Below are 19379 nucleotides of genomic sequence, written 5' to 3' on the forward strand. Positions count from 1 at the left end.
GAATGTGTGAGTGTCGACTGTGAATGACAGACGCCCCCTCCAGGGTGTGGTCCCGCCTTGCGCCCAGTGATTCAGGGTAGGCTCCGGACCCACCGCGACCCTGAACTGGATGAACAATATGTAAACAATCCCATTTTAGCTTCAGAATACTTTGGTTTCTATTTATTACTAAAAGTGACATTCTGAATAGACAACAAATCATTTTTATTAGTCACTCTGCATAAGTCTGATAAATTCCACAAATATAAATATCATGACTTATTGTTTTAATAAAACTTTGCTTTGAAACAACCCCATATAATTCCATTACAAATGCTATTTAATGTCCGCAGTTCAGTGGAGTTTTGACTTCTATGAAAAATATAATGTCTTGATATTTTTTTCATTGCTGATATGCTGACAAATGTTCAGTAAATGTTCATGTTAAAATTGGTTTGCCTTACGACAAATACAGCAATACAGTATGTAACAATACTGGCAGGGTATGCTTCAACTTCATAACATTTCCCACTGTCAGTGACAATAAAACATTTGATTAGGTATGTTCCTGTTTTAAAATTTAAAATGCAGTGATTGTAGTGTCAAATACAGAGGATGAACTGAGTAGGGCTGGTTTTCTAACAGCAGTTCGGGTGAGTTTGTATTTATCAATGGGATGAAGAAATCTGATCTAAAATCTTATAATGCCATCTGACGTTTCAATTAATTTTGAATAAATAATCACTTAAAAAATCATTTCCACTTGGTTTGATATTAAAATTATTACATATTATACACAGTAGTTTCAAATAATATATGCAGCCACTAGACTAATATTCCATTCACACATAAGTAGATGTACATATATGTTTATATAATCATTTATTTAATATTTTTCAAACATAAAGTCTTTTCAAAGCTTGCTTGACAGATAAACAAAACTATTCTTCTCATAGAGAACCAGACTAGAAATATATTAAATTGTTGGTCATAGTTAACTTTCTATAGCAAGATAGACTTAGTTAAAAAAGGTAACACAGCTAGACATTACACTTCAATTATTGCAACATTAGGCAAAGTCATTGGAACCATAGTTACGCATGCCAACACAGGACAGGAAAAGAAAAACACCAAACACAAAAACCTCTGGGCAATAATTTTACATTGGTTACAACTTTCATAATCAATTTTGTCATTTCATATATATTGCAAGCCTATATAAACATACACACTAAACTTGGATTATAGTTTTTGTTTGCATCAAAAATATTTTATTACTACTAATACTGCTACTGCATGACTCTGAATTATTAAAATATGATAATATATAGTAACAGTATTATATTACATCAAATAAAATGTAACAATACAACTTTTTACAAGGATAGTGCTACTGAGGCATAAATGAAAGTCTTATAAATTCATGGCCAGTCTTTAACTGAGAATTTATTAGATATTTGAAAGTTAAATATAAATATAATAAATTCCATCATTTAAAAAATATACATTTTGTAAATATTAGGTCACTTATAAACACATCCTTGGTATAGAGACAACACATAGTTTCTCCAAAAAAGTAACTACAGGACAAGGGAAAAAAAATATTTATTTTTGAGTCTGAGTTCATGGAATAGGTTTATTGAATATTTATTTATTTATTTATTTATTTATTTATTACATTTTTTGTTTTGTAAAATCCAGATTATTCCAACTGGAATTTAAATAAATCTCCAAATACAATACACCATTAACAATGCATTGAGCCCAAGACTTAGTGTAATACATGTCCAGACAGTTTTTAATTATTTATTTATTTTTTTAATTACACAAAATATAGTTTCATAAGCTCTTGGCTCAGTTCGTAACTTTGTTGAAAGTGAAGCTGTGTTATTTCACAAGAAATACTACAGTGTCTCTTTATTTAATATAATCCATAAACCTCTTCATCTCATATAGCAAAGCAAAAAACAAAGATGATACTTCCAAATAAAATGGTTAACATTTTGGTTAACAGTTCATGTTCAAAAGGTATCCTTTTCTACAATAGATAAACATGCCCAATACACACTTTACAACTGGCAACAAGACCAAGACACAATTAGCACTGATTATACACCATTATGTACATTCTTAAATGTAAAGTTTCCCAAATGGAACCACCTGTGTAAAGCTCAAAATATTTGATTTCATCTTAAAATTCAGTATTAATTCATGCTTTTTTCCAATGATGCATCCAGGTCAAGGACCTTTTAGGAACCTCTATTTTTAAGAATGTTCCCACTCTGGATTTTTCTACCTTCGCTTACTGGGGCTTTGTCCTGGTTCCAGCTCTTTGTACTGAACCTGTAAAATCAGATCACACACTATGTTAGAGGCAGACTACAGATGTTTGGTTAGTAACAGTGCTCTAGGCTGTAATTTAAATTCAGTTTGAATCTGAGTAGAGGGTCACCAACCACTTGTACATCCGAGGGAACTCTGGAGAGGAAGTCCATCAGCTCATTGTTGTCAAGAAGGTACGGGTTACGAAGTTTCTTGGTGAATTTATTGATACCTGTGTGAGATCAGTTGGCATAGTAACAGTCAGGGATCATTTTTCATGCAGAAGAACTTGGCTAGAGCTTGCTGTATACATTACAGTGCAGGGAGGTCCTAATCTCCTCCAAAAGTTATATAATGCCGTTTCTGAAGTGGTGAGCCTAGAGTAGGAATGACAGAGGCTCTTATTCCCTATTACAGGTCAGTGAAGGATCACAATGATTTTGAAGCTGTAATTTCATGACGAAAATACTACATAGTGTTCCTTTAAGGTAGGGTTAAGGTATTTGGAAAGCTGATCCAAACACCTTAACCTTTGATTTACCTTTGATTTAGAAAATACATGGAGTTCTTAAAACACATGGAGTTCTTAGAAGAGGCTATTTGCTTTATATTGGCTATGTGTTCATCAAATTTGGATGGGTTATGTAAAATATCTTTACTGTTTGAAATCACTGGTAAATCATCAATTCATTCAGTTGTAATCTCACATGTATGCTAGTATTCATCTGTATGTTTATTTCCCCTATCCAGTAATCTCAAAGTGATTGTTTCAAAGTCTATATGCATTGTCCTTGAGCCAATAAAGAAATCTGTGGAGATTTACATCCTCTCAGTGTTATAATGAGACACACAGTAGCACTTCTCATTAATGAACAAGATTCTATTTCTAAACACACTTCTGTCTATCTAGTTTCTTAATTACTGCATCTTATATAAGTTGATAACATCAGTACTTCAGAATAATGAAGGGTAGGTGTAGTGAGTGATTGGTGTGATGGGCAAAGCCATTGTATTCTACATAAAAGACTATGGTTCTGATCCCTGGGTCAGTAACAACTGAAGTTATCAGCAGATGTGAGATGCAGTAATGATGTCAGTTCATCATACTGCAACGATTTAAAGACATAGCAGCATAGAAACAAATGAATAAATACTATATATCACTATACCATATCATTTCAGCAGAATATGGTCTTTGTTTTGGGGTTTTTACCCATAATGTTATAAAATGTTTTATAAAAAAGAATGATCAAATAGTAATTCACAAGTAGAAACTGAAATTGAAATTTTGGCTAATTACAACTTGTTACACTCTCAGACAAAAGGTATGTTATAAGTACATTATTGTTCTCTGAAGTATAAATAGTGTAAATGGCCATTTAAAGGCACACCCATGGTTTTAAAAACCAGTTGTGTTCTTTAAAGGTACATTACATTCTAGTTGTCATTATAGAATTAAGCTTTCATTATAGAATTGTGTACATAATGATATAATAATATTTGTAAGCTTTAGCTCTGGACCAGTATTACTTTTGGAGTTTTAATGGGGCATATGAAACCAACACAATTTTAAAATCTTATACTTTAAAATCTAAATCTGATACTGAATTTGAGGGTACCACCAGTGACAGCAAAAGGTACCACCACAGTGACAGTTTATCTGAGAGTGTACCATAATACATTATTACCCACTTATAGTTGATCTGAAAATTACTACTGAAAGATTAAAAAGAAAGTACTGATTTTACTAAAAGTAACCAAGGACAGTTAAAACTTACCCCAAACCAACACGATGTATCTCAGAGGAATAAAGTACACCAACAAAGAGGCAATACACAGTACAGCTATGGCTAACCAGCTAAGAAAAGGCACAGTCCAGTTGAATGTGCTGTGAACAGAAGAAGGGAAAAAGAGTAAGGGTAATTCCAATTTCACCCCTTGACCCTAGTACTTAGCCTTGCCCCCCGTTTTGTCTGGAGTACGTGTGCTTCAGTTCTTGTTGGGAAAGAGGGGTAGGGTGTAGTGTTAGAGCTATATAGCCCTTGAAAATGAGATTTTTCAAAGGCACATTCCAAACAAACCGCTATTGATACCACAGGCAAGATGGCCATGCAAATGACAAAAATTCACAAATGTATTTATTTATTTATTTATTTTTTGTTTTTAAAACTATGATAACTATTGTAATATAAATTCATTCATTGTCTGTAACCACTGACCCATTTGAGAGTTGCGGTGGGTCTGGAGTCTACCCAGAATCATTGGCCACAAAGCATGGACACACCCTGGAATACCACAGTCCTTCACAACACACTTATATATTCACACCTATCAAACCTTTGTGTAGACAATCCAACATGTGTTTTTGGACTGTGGGAGGAAACTGGAGCACCCGGAGAAAACCCATGCGGACATAGGGAGAACACACCAAGCTTCTCATAGACAGTAACATGGAGTGGGCTTCAAACCCACAACCCCAGGACCCTGGAGCTGTGTGACAGTGGCACTAGCTGTTGTGCCACCGTGTCACCCACTATTGTATTATCTTAAATGTACTTTTAAGGTATTATGACCCTTTACTGCATAAAAAGCATACAATATTGCTAGTAGCATGCTGATGTCTCTAAAGATCCAGTTGCATCTTTAATGGTGAAGCAATTATATTCTGGCACCTGATGCTTTAAGGTGGAACTGGAAGTTTTGAACAAAAAAAAAAAAAAAAGAAGAAGATGAATTCAACTTCATATCAAATACGATTTATAAATGGGCGATAATATATGATTATTCAATGCTTCTGAAGGCCCTAAGGTCAACTAAAATCCAGGAGCACCCCTCTGATATCAGATCTGCCTACAGAGCACCACTAGTAGCCTGGGAATTTTGCTATATCTTTATTTGTGTTCTGATGATGTATCAGGCTCATGAAGGGTTGTCCTATTTGCAGGGAAGATTTTAAACACTACACCTTGTCAGTTCAAAGTGGCAAGAAACTGGATTCACCTTAAAAGGATAATATTGTAGAATACAATCAAATACACCAACATTCATACCACAAGTACTCCACTTCTAAACAAAATTTCTTTTTTATGTACAGAACAAATTCTAGTGCAGGTTAGAAAGACTCACTTCTTTATCCTTTCTCCATAGGAAGCCACCTCACCAAGGACTGTCTGTACACTGATGCACACATCCTGAATGGCATGCAGCTTGTCCATCAAGCCCTTTTTATCAGAGTCCTATTTGATCAAAACATTAATTATTATACATAGTGTAATGAACCTACAACAAATGACACAGTCCACAGATGACACCAATTTAATCAAATCAATTTCAGGTAAAAGCCAGGATGAGGGAATATTTTCAACAGATGCCAATACAAAGAAGAGAATAAAGAAGTAGCAAGTAAAATTTAAACATTTTTATTAAACAGTTTATTCTGAGAAATCAATACATTTAATCGTCAAAAAATCATCACTGTTCAAAGTAAATCATTCATTCATTCATTATCTGTAACCACTTATCCAATTCAGGGTCGTGGTGGGTCCAGAGCCTACCCGGATTCATTGGGCACAGGCCAGGAACACACCCTGGAGTAAAACATCTCCAAAAAAGTAACTTTATAGCAAAAGGAGAAAAAATGTCTTAACTTTCAGAGGAAGTCTCTGTACAAATTATTTTATTGACAAAAAGAGATGTTTGCACGGCCAGATACCCAAGTGAACTGAACGCTCGCTAGGCCTCCTTGTGGCGGGTGGTGTAAGCTCGCTCGCTCGTAACTCAGATCTTGGCTCGCATCATAAAGCAAAACATTGTCAAAGTGATGAAAATTCGTAAGTGGATTCACTCGTAAGTCAAGGTTTCACTGTAAACCCAGGATCTAACAAATGTGTTTTATTTATTTTTTTGTTTGTAGTTTTTGTTGTTTTGAATTGTCATAAAAAAAATCAACTTTTCATCAGCACTTAAGATTTTCCATAGGAAAGGCTTGCTCTGTTGTTTGTTATAGATTCAAACACTTTATAACGCAGTCATCCTTATCCTTCTTACTCAGTTCATGTGGCACATATTTTCCTTCCTTTTTAATGTTTCCTATTGTTTGTAAATGATTGGAAACTGTCTGTTAAGGTACTCCAATTTGTTCAGCAAGTGCTTTTTGTGTTTGACATGAATCTTCATCAAGGCGTGCTTGCAATTCAAATACTAATATCAAAATCTTTAAATTGTCTACACTGAAACACAGATGTCCTCTTGGACACAATATTTTCTCCCAAGAAAAGAAACAAATAAATCTCACAAGCTCATAATTAATGATTATTTATATTATAATGAATGGATTAAAGATGACGATTTCATAACTTATTGACACTTAATTTTTAACTTTTTTTTCAATTTATGACCAATATTTTGGAACAGTTAAAATGACTAGTGCAAGAATGTTTAAAATTTTAAGTATAATTATGTTACACAAAAATAAATATGCTTTAAAACTTATTTGCACACCTAATTAATTGGTACAGAAATGAAGAGGCATAAAGTGCGATGCTATGAGAAGCAGAAGCAAGTGAGAAGTGGGGTGGAGTGTTTTTAGGTCTGGTGTCTCATCAGAGAAGGGGTTAGTGTCTGTGTTTTAGCACAATAGCCACCATTCTTCAATTGCAGCAGCAGCTTCATTTATATGGAAAAGAGGGCCTCTCACCCAACATAGTGTTCTTTAGCATAACATAGCAAAAGAAAAATTTAAAACAGAAGACTCAGCAGTGTGTACAAAATCATTCAGCAGCAAGGGACAGAACTAAATTATAAACCAGTTTTATTTTTATTTTTATTTCATATCCCTGTCCATTGGTTTTGTTGCTGTAATGTATTTGTAATGTCTCCTAATAAATGATAGATTAAGAAAGCTAAAGGTGGAGCCGAGGTGTGACTGGTTACTTTTTCAAGGACTGAATTAAAGATACAGTCTTATGGCCTTCATCTCTTGTAGCCTGAAGGAGCCTGAGTTTTTTAGAGTTTGCTGAGTGACTGTGGTCAGAACCAGGCTGTGTGTATGACATATGGACTGGACTGACCCTTAGAGTTCACTTGTGAAGATGCAGATGTGAAAATGGAGGCAAAGGGGCAAGGTTATGTTATTCTTTTCCTCCGTAACTTACAGAACCACATTCGACAACTGAATTCTCCCCCATATATTAGCAGGGACAATTTATGGAGGCTAAAAGAGCAAAATCTACTCTTGACTCACTTTCCTCACCAGTTGGCAGTCCGCTAAGTGCAAACATGTGTTGAGGTTTAAGCAGGGCCTATGAGGGCTCCCAATGAATGGAAAACAGGTGCCTGCATCATTTGGGCCAAAATGGTCCCTTTAGCCCCCAAGGCCAGAGGTTGACCAGGTAATGGCTGCCTTGTGGTGTACAAAGTGTTAGTGGAACTGGGTAGCAACAGCTTGGCGGCGTTGACCATACCATAAGCTTAAGGTGCAAATAAAATACTACATTGAGCGATATATTAAAGGATGTTTCATGCAGTCCTTATGTAAGATTTCTCTACAAAGAATGTAAATGTCCAGGCTATTGTTCTTAAAGGTGACAAATTGTACCTTTAAATTGAATCTTTAAATATTATTTATTTGTACCCCTGTTTTTCAAGGTAACACTAAGGAGTTTAAATCAAGTTTAAACCAAGGAGTTTAAATGAAGAACCTATTCCTTTAAATGATAAAGAGCCACAGCTCATCTCAACATGAGTGCACAGCAGTGAGAAACAAATAAGTAGAAGCTCCCTGGTCTGATGTTCTTGCTTGACTCTCTTATTTCTCCATTTATTTTTGCATTTTATTTTTCATCTCACAGTCCCAGAAAACAAAATATGAAGCTATCTCAAAGCAATAATCTTTTTCTCCAATGATACTTCTTCACACATAAAAAACATTAAACTGATACCTATGGGTCTGGATGTATTAAAGATTCTGTACTAAAGTCATATTCAATATTGCAGTAGAAGAAAGTAGTGAATAAGTTGCATTTGTACATATTTCAACCTCTTTTTAAGACATAATGATTTTTAGTAAAGAGTTAAGCTCAGTAGGTCACAACAAATCATACCTTTTCATCTTTTTCAGATTCTTCATCATCCTTCTCAAGAAGGTCCTCCAATGCTTGCTGTTGGAATACAAGGTACATGAATGAGAAACATATTTTGTAGCAGTCTTTGGAAAGAATACTATGAACTGTATAAAACATTTATATGATGTATCATTTATGCTTTATATTTATCAGTATAAGCTTCAATCAACATTATTCAATATTCAACTTAGGTAACATAACTAGGACACAAAATCTCATTGATGCAAAGCATAATAGCAGCTTCTAGAGAAACAGTTCTTAAATGTGTGTGTATATAAGAAATAGTGCCTCTTGTGGTGCAATTCCTAACTATGAGTGTGTATATACTGTACCTGAGTGAGTGAGTATAACTGAGTCATTGAGTGAGTGGGTATAAATGTGAGTAAGTGATGCATGTGTGAATAAGTGAGTGAGAGAGTGGATATATTTGCGAGTCAATGAGTGAATTTGGGTATAAATGCAATTATACATAAATGAGTGATGACTCAGTATGTATATGAGTGAGTAAATATGTGAGTGAGTAAGTCAGTCAGCCAAATCCTGGTTTGGATATAAAAATGATTAAAAGAACACACGCACACACACGCACACACACACACACACACACACACACAGTGCCGTGTGTTATATAAATAAAACCATTTTTATAAATTCCAGGGCTTTTATTGTTAAACAGGATATAGGTAATTTCCATAGTATTTGTGATAGAGTTTAGATTTGAAACATCTCATGGAACTGGCTTTTAACTCACTCACAGACACACTCACGCATAGTGCACCACAAGGAGTGCTATTTTGCACATACTCAAATTTAGGGACTGTTACACAATGGGGTGATGCCATATTTCACATCACTTTCATTTATATTGTGTCTATATTGTTACTGCTGCTGTGCTCAAAAAAATATTTATTTTGAGTTTTCGAATAATAATGGGTACTGCACAGGTAGTCTTGTTTCAGAAGTGTAATGAATCTTTCTTTACCCCATTTTTCAACATTGTACTTTGAGAATTTGATGTTTAAAGTAAAGAAATCTCATTACTGTATTGTTTGTACCTTCTCTGCTGCATATCATATGTGTTTAGCTTGGTGTTTCTGCATAAAAAATTTCATTTAAATTTTGATGGCTTACTCCAATTGTCAAGTGGACTCTCTCCAGTTAGAGTGCTTATTTAAATTCATTAATACTCTCACCATGTTTTTACAATTAAGTTTGAATTAATTTTCATGTACACTTATCTGTGATTGGCAAAATTCATAAAGGCATTAAAATTTCTTTGTCAAAATTAATTGGGGAAAAAAGTGATAAGTAAAAAAAAAAAAAAAAAACTGGGGTAAAGTCTAAATATCACTTCTGCCTTTGTAATTATTTGGAGTAATTGGAATATTAAATTATAATATATGTATAATGTCCATGTCTGAAATTGTAAATCTTAATATTGAAAACAACAAATAATTCCAAAAGCCTGAAAGCTGCAAATATAAGATATTTTAGAGGATAATAATATGATTATTTCTCTTTAGTTTGATTTTCATTCTTGGCAATGAATATAGCACAATAGTTGCAGTTTAACTGTTTATGTTTTACTTTAACAATAGTTAACTGTTTAACTGTTTAAATGTTATCTGTGTTTGTTCAACTATATGGCCATATTCTGATTCATAAAATATTTGATAAAATATTAGGGATGTCAGGTACTGTTGTTGGATGATTCATTTTACTTGGTGACTTTAGGCTCAAGTGCTTCTATCCCAGAGGGAGTGTTCTATTACACAAGGTGCATGCGTACAGTTGTGTGTGTGTCCAACATAAGTGCAAATTAAAGTAACTGAGTTTACTAATTCCATGTTTACACATATTTGGATGTGAAGTTTATTTAACACAGAGGCCCAGTTGTCAGGCTAATTGACTCACCATACTGCCCTCTTGGGTTTCCTTCCCACAGGCCAGAAGGCAGTATTTCCAGACCAGAAAGACAAGAAGCGACAAGGGAACCATGTAAAGCTCAACGTTCCAAACCCCCAACACAAACACCTAAACACAGAAATAATTAGAAATAGAATTAACATTACTGGTATGTTATTTAAAACTATGAGCTACTTTTTCTAATTTAACACTTACACTGATTACATTAAGGATATACATCTTTATTACAATATAAATTTGTCACTTTAATGTCAGAACCTATATGGGTCTGCTCAGAAATAAGATGTTTTGCACTTTTGTACATCTTAAGGCTTTACATTTATTTAAGATTCTGTACATTTTTAATTCTGTAATTTTAATAGTTTTTAAACATTATACAGTACAAGAGACTGTGAATAAAGGTCTGTACACACTTAGTTAACAATATCTATACTTAATATTACATACACACACTGAAACGATCATACGTTTAAATCATTTTCTGTAACTGCTTCATCCTGTTCAGTGTCACAAGGGTCCAGAGCCCAACCAGAATCACTGGCACAAGGTGGGACAAAGTGCCAGTCCAGCACAGGGCACGGAGAGATTATAACCATGAGAAATATGAGCTCTGAAGTGCATCATAAACCACTACCTCATTTGAAAATAAACACACTGTCATTAATATAGTATGAATAGGTATAGAATAGTAAGCAGAGATTAAAAGGGACAGAGTCATCCAGAAAAAAGGTGCATTTTGACAGTTAGTTTGACAGTTGGTTTGTTAGACCCCCTGCTTCTCTATGGACAAGACCTGAGTCCTGAGATATGTCTGCATATTTGTAGCATTACCAATATGCAAACGTATATTGATATTATTACTCTTAGTAACAGCACGAGTAGTTTTGATACCCTAAAGGATTCTTTAAATGGGATACATGTATGTATTTAATAAATCTACACATGGTGTAAAAGTCCTTGTAAGGCCTGTTACTTGCAAACTTTTTTTTCTACTGAATGCAAAATAGCTGTGTTTCCCTTTAAATTTCATTAGTGCTACATGGTTCTTCATGGTTCTGAGCTTGTTCCTTAAATGAGAATGAGAATGAGGGAGAGAGAGGGTAATATTTTTGCTGTAGATGGAACTGACTGTGAATTCATGACACCACTAACTGCATGAAAGTAAACACAGACCGAACCTGAAACAAAACTAAACAACTCAAGTAACAAATGAGTTTCTGTGGTTATTCGATCAGTGAATAAAAACATACAGACAAGTTAAACCTCTTCCCCTTAAAACATACCATTTCACCTTAAAAGATATGGAAAACTGAACATAAACACACTCACAATCGTAGATGTTGCCTTTAAATCCATATCAGTCCTCCACAAGCAGCACTGAAATGCTTTTAGAAACTACTTTAACAAGGTTAAGGCTTTCACTGTGGTGCATTGTGTACTGCATACACAAATTTTATTTGATGAATGATTAAGTTTTAGTGATTTAAAACATAGCACTCAAGCATGATGTGAGTCTTATATCTTTCAGTTGCTGCCCATACAGTGTTTACTGGGCCCCACCAGGCATTTCATACCAGAGATATCACTGTAACATTTTACTGAATTTAACTATTATAATAGGATTTGTTATTATTCCAAAAGCATAAAAACAAAAGCACACTTAGTGCCAAAAGAAAAAAGTTTTGATATACAACAAATTTGTAAAAAAAAAAAATTTACAATGACACTAAACAGCATACTCCCTCCTCCATATGGTCCAGATGGCCGAAGTTGTTGCTATGAATTTATGGTGACTATATAATATGCACCTGGTGGCCTGAGGTTAAGACTTGGGAGAAAACAAACCCTACACCAGAGATGAAATGGAAAGTGGAGAGCAGCTCTGGGAGGCTGTGAGCTCACAGTGTGGGCCACAGGTACAGAGCCAAAGCAGAGTGTGGACACAAAAGTTGAAGAAAGCGAAGTTAGTGAAATGCCCTGCAGGCATTGTGTTGTAGTGATAGAGAGAGCAGCTCTATCAGTGCTGCGAGAGGCCAACAATGGGTCAGTCCCACTCTGCTCAGCCCAAGAGGGTGCTCCAGTGTCTCCTGAGAGCCCACTTTACAGTCATCCAAGCTCTCCTCCACAAGAGCCCTCACCAACACACCAAACTGCTTTAATGTTACTCATAGGTGAAGTTTCTTCTGGGGATGGGGGACTTGTTTTCCTCACTTTTCAAATATTCAGTCTAGGTCTACTCCACTTTTAAAGATAGCAACACTTTGAAAAAAAGCTTCTAGAAGAAAACTTTCCTTACTCTACAGCTTTTATACAATACGGAGCTTCTGTAAGCTTTATGATTTTTTTTGTTTTCTCACATTCCCATATTTCATTTATACCATCCACTTAAAATTCCTTATGGAGCTTAAAATTTCAGGGCTGTAGAAAATGGGGCACACAGCCCAAATTTTGGAGATGATGATGTGTTGGCCCACCAGAAATTTGCTCAACTTACCTTAGTAAATGTAGTTTTTTAATCTTCTGTTTAAAAACAACAACAGATCCTATATAGCACAGCAGATGTAACTGATTGCAACACAGTTCTAAAAATACACTATATTGACAAATGTATTAGGACACGTCCTAATCATTGAATTCAGGTGTTTCATTGTCACAGGTGTAAATACTCAAGCATACAAACATATCTGAAAGAATGAATCATTTTAAAAACTCACTGAATTCCAGTGTGAGACTGTAATAAGATGCCCCATTGCAAAAAGTCAGTTTGTGACATTTCCTCCCTCCACAATCAACTGCGAGTGGCATTATTGAAACTTGGAAGAATTTAGGATCCACAGGAACTCAGAGTTTAAGTGGCACACCACAGAATCTTACAGAGCGTGGTTGTCAAATGAGCAGGTACACAGTGTATCAAAGTCGGAAATGTTCAGCTGACACAATAACTGCTTTCAAATGAGTTCAAAACCTCCTCTGGCATTTATCTCGGCACAGAATCTGTGCCCCAGGAGCAGCATGGCATGGGTTCCCATGGCAGAGGAGCTGCATGCAAGCCAAATACAATGCCAAATGTCGAATGAAGTAGAAAATCACTGGACTCTGGAGTGGTGGAAACATTGTTCTGTGGAATGATGTATCAAGCTGGCAGTCTGATGCATGAGTCTGGGTTTGGCGAATACCAGAAGAACAGTACCTGCCTGACTGATGTCTGCCAACTGAATGTTTGGTGGAGGAGGGATAATAATTCATTCATTCATTATCTGTAACCGCTTATCCAGTTCAGAGTTGCGGTGGGTCCAGAGCCTACCTGGAATCATTGGGCGCAAGGCAGGAATACACCCTGGAGGGGGCGCCAGTCCTTCACAGGGCAACACAGACACAAACACATTCACACCTACAGACACCTCTGAGTCGCCAATCCACCTGCAACGTGTGTTTTTGGACTGTGCGGACACGGGGAGAACACACCAACTCCTCACAGACATTCACCCGGAGTGGGAATCAAACCCACAACCTCCAGGCCCTGGAGCTGTGTGACTGCGACGCTACCTGCTGCGCCACCGTGCCGCCCAGGGATAATAATATGTGGTTGTTTTTCTAGGGTTGGCCTAGGCCCCTTAGTTACAATCAAGGGAAGTCTTAATGCATCACTGTACCAAGACATTTTGGACAATTTTATGCAACAACAGTTTGGGGAAGGCCTGTTTCTGTTCCAGCATAGCAGTGCCCCAGTGCACAAAGCAAGATCTATAAAGGCATGATCTACTTGGTGTGGTGTGGAAAAATGACTGGCCTGCATGCAACGCCACTGAACACCCTTGAGATGAATTAGAATGGAGATTGCAAGGTAGCATCCAACATTAGTGTCTGACCTCACAAAAGGGCTTCTGAATGAATTGGCAAAAATGACCACAGACACACTCCAAAATATTGAAGCTACTAAAGCAGCAAAAGGGGGGAATCAACTCCATATTAATGCCTATGGATTTAGAAAGGGATGTCATAAAACAGGGCGGCATGGTGGCGCAGCATGTAGTGTCGCAGTCACACAACTCCAGGGACCTGGAAGTTGTGGGGGATCGAGTCCCGCTCCAGGTGATGGTCTGTGAGGAGTTTGGTGTGTTCTCCCCATGTCTGCATGGGTTTCCTCTGGGTGCTCCGGTTTCCTCCCACAGTCCAAAACCACACGTTGGTAGGGGGGATTAGCGACTCAAAAAGTGTCCGTGAGTGTGTGAGTGTGTGTGTTGCCCTATGAAGGACTGGCACCCCCTCCAGGGTGTATTCTCACCTTGCGCCCAATGATTCCAGGTAGGCTCTGGACCCACCACAACCCTGAACTGGATGAACAGTTACAGATAATGAATGAATGAATGTCATAAAACACCTGTAGGTATATATATGTGTCCCAATACTTTTGTCCATATTGTGTATATTTCCCTGATGATCTAACGTTCCTTCTAATGATTACACCACTGACACAGGCATCTACATTATGAAATATAATACAAGTTTTCAAATATGTATGACTATTACATTTATGGCATTTGGCAGACACTCTTATTTAGAGTGATTTACAGTTATCATGGCACAGATGGCAATGCTAATACAGTATTTAGAATCATTCCCAAAGGCCACTTACAGGGGCAGAGCAGGACATTGAACACTATGCTGCTGTGTGGAGGGCAAGAGCATTACCCACTATACTATATGCCTGCTAACTGCTATTAAACTGATGTTCTGCATTCTCCCCCACTCTCTCAATGAAGCAATGTGGCCTTGAGGATTCATATTTGTGTTTTAATGCTTGTTTGTATCTGTGTGTGACACCACCTACCAGGAAAGCACAAATGCTCCTCCTGGGAGACTCCCACTTAAAGCAGCTGTTGATGTAGGAGCCCAAATTAATGAGGTACATGATGCAGCGCTTCACTCGGTTAAAATTCCGGAGCAGCAGCTACACAGAGAGGAGGTCAGGAGAGGAGGAGACAGAATAAGAGAGAGAAAATGTAAGGCTGCATATAAATATAATATGCATTAAAAAAATAGATATGGAAATTGTGTACACATACATTTACATACATGAATTTGACTACTTTGATGTGATACTGGTATGTTGTTTATCATCAATGTCAAAGACACATGTCACATATAATATAAATTTATCCCGCACCTATATACTTGGTGTAAGTGTGTTCTGTTGCTTCCACACAGGCTATATTTATCAGAGTATTAATATCAAGAAATTCATTCTTGATTAATTGCAATTTACATAAGAACTGCATTTTACACAAGGAGACATCAGTTCTAATCAGAAACTCTCAACTGTTCTCTGAGCTCATCACAGATTATCTGAAAGAGAGTGAAAACCTGTGTTGTGGTCAGATCAGTCCTTGTTTCAGCTTGTTTTCAGGTGTTTTTTGTTCCAAAAACAAAACTGACCATCCAGACTGTTAACAGTGAAAGGTGTAAAAGCCAGCGTGTCTCATTGTACATGTGGTGATGGCTGATGAATGACTTTTGGGAAGGTGGCATTGATGTAGAGGTGTATATTATGGATTTTATAGAGACATATGTTACCATTAAAGCAGAGTCTTTTCCTGTGAGGTCAATATATATTTCAGGGGAGACAATGCCAGGCATCATTCTGCACATTCTACAATAGCGTGTGCTTGACTGGGCCTTGAGTGTAAGTCTCCTACTGAAAATGTAGGGTGCATCATGAACTGGAGAATCAACAACAGACTGTTTAGCAGTCTGGTATCATGAAAGAATGGGTAAAAATTTCCTTTGCAAAACTGCAACAAATAGAATCCTCAGTTCCCAATAAAAAAGTTTAATCAAAAGGAAATATGATGTAACACAATGGTAAACATTCCTATTTATCCTCATTTATCCTTTTAAAATTGGGGTATAACTATGAATGCTGAACATTTAATAGCTTTCTAAGTAAGTGTCATGATCTAAAACAGGGTAATGAAAATGAAATTCAGCAATGATGGTTGTAAAATCGCACCTTATATTATAGTGTTACAATGATTAACAATAAAAAAACAATTAAAATTGTATTTTTAGGCGATTATTTTTAGACAATTTGTATTATTATAATAATACATTGATATATATTTTGGCTGAATGTGTCCTGATTTTCAGAATAAGTCAAGAATACACCTTTTAGATTTCAGAGATGGTTACATTAATATACATTAATTGAACATAATTATTTCTTTTGTAAATTTACTCTTTCTATTAAAGATTTATTATATATTTATATTCATATATATTTATTATTTATTTATTTTACTTCCGGTGAGTTTAACAGGCATCACAACTTATCTTTAAATACATATATATAAAAATTCACTCTAGCAATAACTATCTACTGCCTTCCAGTGCTGTCTGTGATCTGTGTTTGGATATATGTGCGGTATATATGTGTGGAATGCGTGGGGGCGCGGGGTATTGTAGGGTCTCTCAGTGCTGAGATCAGCAGAATGGCTGTGCAGTTTGTGTGTTCCTCTAAAAGACCAGCTTTGGGATCGGTCTGATTCAGTCCAGCCCCTCCAATTCAGGCTCTTTTGTTGGCCAGACACATTGAGTCAGAGAACAATGGGCGTGCATTGCAGTGGTTCCACAGGCTGGCCTTCTGGGGTGGCCCTCTCTTCTCATGAGGGCCAGCTTGACATTTCTATTCAGCGTCCAGAACAGGCAAGGGCAAGGGGGGAAAGCAGTGGGCTCCTGCGCCCCGACCCCGTCCCTAACGCTGCAGCCCTTTGTGCAAAGGCCTGGGCCTCAGCGATTCCTGGAGGAATTCTCTCAAACATTTCCACTTTGATTTGAGTAATGGTGACAGCCTGGAGGATTAGCTGAACAGGGTTCAAGGAGCCTACCTGTTTGGAGACTTTGGATTCTTCTTTTATATATTTCTGTTCCGCCGGCACAAAGGTCCGCAAGCTGGCTTTCACCTTGGAGACAGATGTAAAAAAAAATCACATGCAATTAGTCACAATTTGCAGTGAAATAGAAATGATCATTTACTAGCATGTGACACAATGCCATGGCAACGCAGAGGCTATATATCAGCTTAGGGTGGTGATGCAGTGTTAGTAGGCAATGCTCACAGTGTTGAAGATGACGTCTGCTTCGAGGAAGATGACCCCCTTTGTTGGCCCTGTCAGCTCCTTGTTTTTCAAGACGTAGGCCTTCTGTTCGCCATTGTGGATCTGCAAGAAGAAGACGTGACAGCCTGCTGTCTGGTGGAGCCCCAGAGGATCCCCCCTCCTCCCCTTGACCCCTGCACCCCCTACTCGCGGCAGCATCAAACAGCCAGCTACCCCCCTGCCCCTCCCTACTCCATCTCTCCCCCAGCTCTGACAAGTCCCGGCTCATTACCGGCAACCCTCTGTCACTGAGACATTACCCAACCACCAGGAGGCTTGCTGCCGCCCAGCTGTGCTCTGTTTAGAAGTGTGATCAGTCCCAGCCTGCACTATTAGTATTACACTGTGAAAATGGAGAACCCTTGAGCCTTGCTGAGACTTACGGTTAATAACGGAATGGCCACTTTGCCCAGAAAATCTGCACTCCGGTCTCGGTCCTCATCATAAACAGACACTTCCAGAACAGAATGGATGTCTTTCACATTCCTGTTCAATAAAACAATTATAAAATTGTGTTAATCTTTTGGTAATTTTATCAATGCATTAAGGGCAAATACAATCTTTTAAGATGAGTTTTTTAAAGGGTTGTGGAGTACAGGTCCATAGCATTAATACTGTTTTGTAATTGTAATTATACCCAAGATAAGATGTAAAATATCTTATGACAATCAATTAGAGCTTCACATAGCTCACTTTCTTTCTATCAGCAACCACAACAAACAAAACAGCTCTTCTCAGGGGTAGGCACCTCCCTTAATTAGTGTTTCTCTAAATTAAGCCCATGATACCTACAGAAGTATCAACAGAAGTCCACTCTTCAAGCATGAATACAAAATGGCCTCCCTGGTGACTGAGTTTGTGCCCAGCCCCACTGGTACCGTTAATGCACACATACTGCCTCCTTCCCTTAAGGGCTTTACACACTATGCCAAAAGCACACACAAATGATCTCACACCACGCTGCCCTTCACTTCTTAAACTGTAAAATTCATACTGGCCTCCCCAGTGACAATGGCACTGATATGATACAACACTCCACTCACCTAACCCTCCCCCATGTACCTAAAGTCCAGTATTTTTGTGGTCATACAACAACAGGCTCTGACACCTTCAATGTTCTTGTGGCTGAATGCCAACAAATACTCACAGCAATGTATCAGCATCTAATAGAATAAAGAACTGCCTATTAATATCCTTAATTTCAGAATAAATGTTGGATGAGCAGGTGTCTGCCCCTTTTTGGCCTTATAGTGTAGGAATGCATTAGTAACTCTACATTTAATACACGTGGAGTTCAGAAATACAGAGAGACATCCTGATAGTTACTTACAAAGTGAAGACTTTATTCCACTCTGGGTTCAGGTTCTTATACACTGTGTGTGTCTGTAGACGATCATTACACAGCTCTACTACACAGAAAGGGTCGCTCTTTCCTGTAACACAGAAAGCAATGATAACACTAGGCTTTGCATTAATGGACAATAATTACAGCCAACACAAGAAACATAGGTTGGCCATCTGACAAATAAAAACAAAAAAACTACACAGTATCACCACGAGAGATTCACTGCTTTGATAAAAAGACAATGCTCTGCCAATCCCATTGTCTTTATCTTAATTATTCTCATTGAGTTGTTTCTGATGTGTCAGTAAAATATTTTTTTTATTCTAAACATTTAGATGAAAAATTACTTTTCAAATTATTGAAATTTGTATAATATTCTCATGAAAACAAGAAACAATCTAATTATGTGGTTTGGTGATTTTCTGAGTTTCTTCATGAAACAAAATTAAACACATAATTTCAAAATGTTTTAAAAAATTAGTTTAAAACACAGGAAATAGTAAAACATAACATTAAAATGAGCACTTTTGT

General features: G+C 37.0%; 1 protein-coding gene across 2 annotated transcripts in view; it reads right to left on the minus strand.

The window, feature by feature from the left end:
* Window positions 1-1373: 1373 nt before the first annotated feature.
* mctp1b (multiple C2 domains, transmembrane 1b) overlaps window positions 1374-19379 on the minus strand; it is a 54249-nt gene continuing 36243 nt past the window's right edge. The window contains exons 10-20 of one of the 2 annotated variants that reach the window (XM_066650854.1): window positions 18834-18936; window positions 17887-17989; window positions 17465-17566; window positions 17234-17308; window positions 15181-15300; window positions 10338-10457; window positions 8403-8459; window positions 5428-5537; window positions 4080-4189; window positions 2436-2533; window positions 1374-2322 (exon numbers count right to left, since the gene is read on the minus strand). In XM_066650854.1, the coding sequence (XP_066506951.1) occupies window positions 2272-2322; window positions 2436-2533; window positions 4080-4189; window positions 5428-5537; window positions 8403-8459; window positions 10338-10457; window positions 15181-15300; window positions 17234-17308; window positions 17465-17566; window positions 17887-17989; window positions 18834-18936 (1049 nt within the window). In that variant the 3' untranslated portion in view covers window positions 1374-2271. The remainder of the gene's footprint in view (window positions 2323-2435; window positions 2534-4079; window positions 4190-5427; window positions 5538-8402; window positions 8460-10337; window positions 10458-15180; window positions 15301-17233; window positions 17309-17464; window positions 17567-17886; window positions 17990-18833; window positions 18937-19379) is intronic. The other variant, XM_066650855.1, reaches the window with a different exon arrangement.

Source organism: Hoplias malabaricus, chromosome 18 (genome assembly GCF_029633855.1).
Source record: "Hoplias malabaricus isolate fHopMal1 chromosome 18, fHopMal1.hap1, whole genome shotgun sequence".
NCBI lineage: Eukaryota > Metazoa > Chordata > Actinopteri > Characiformes > Erythrinidae > Hoplias > Hoplias malabaricus.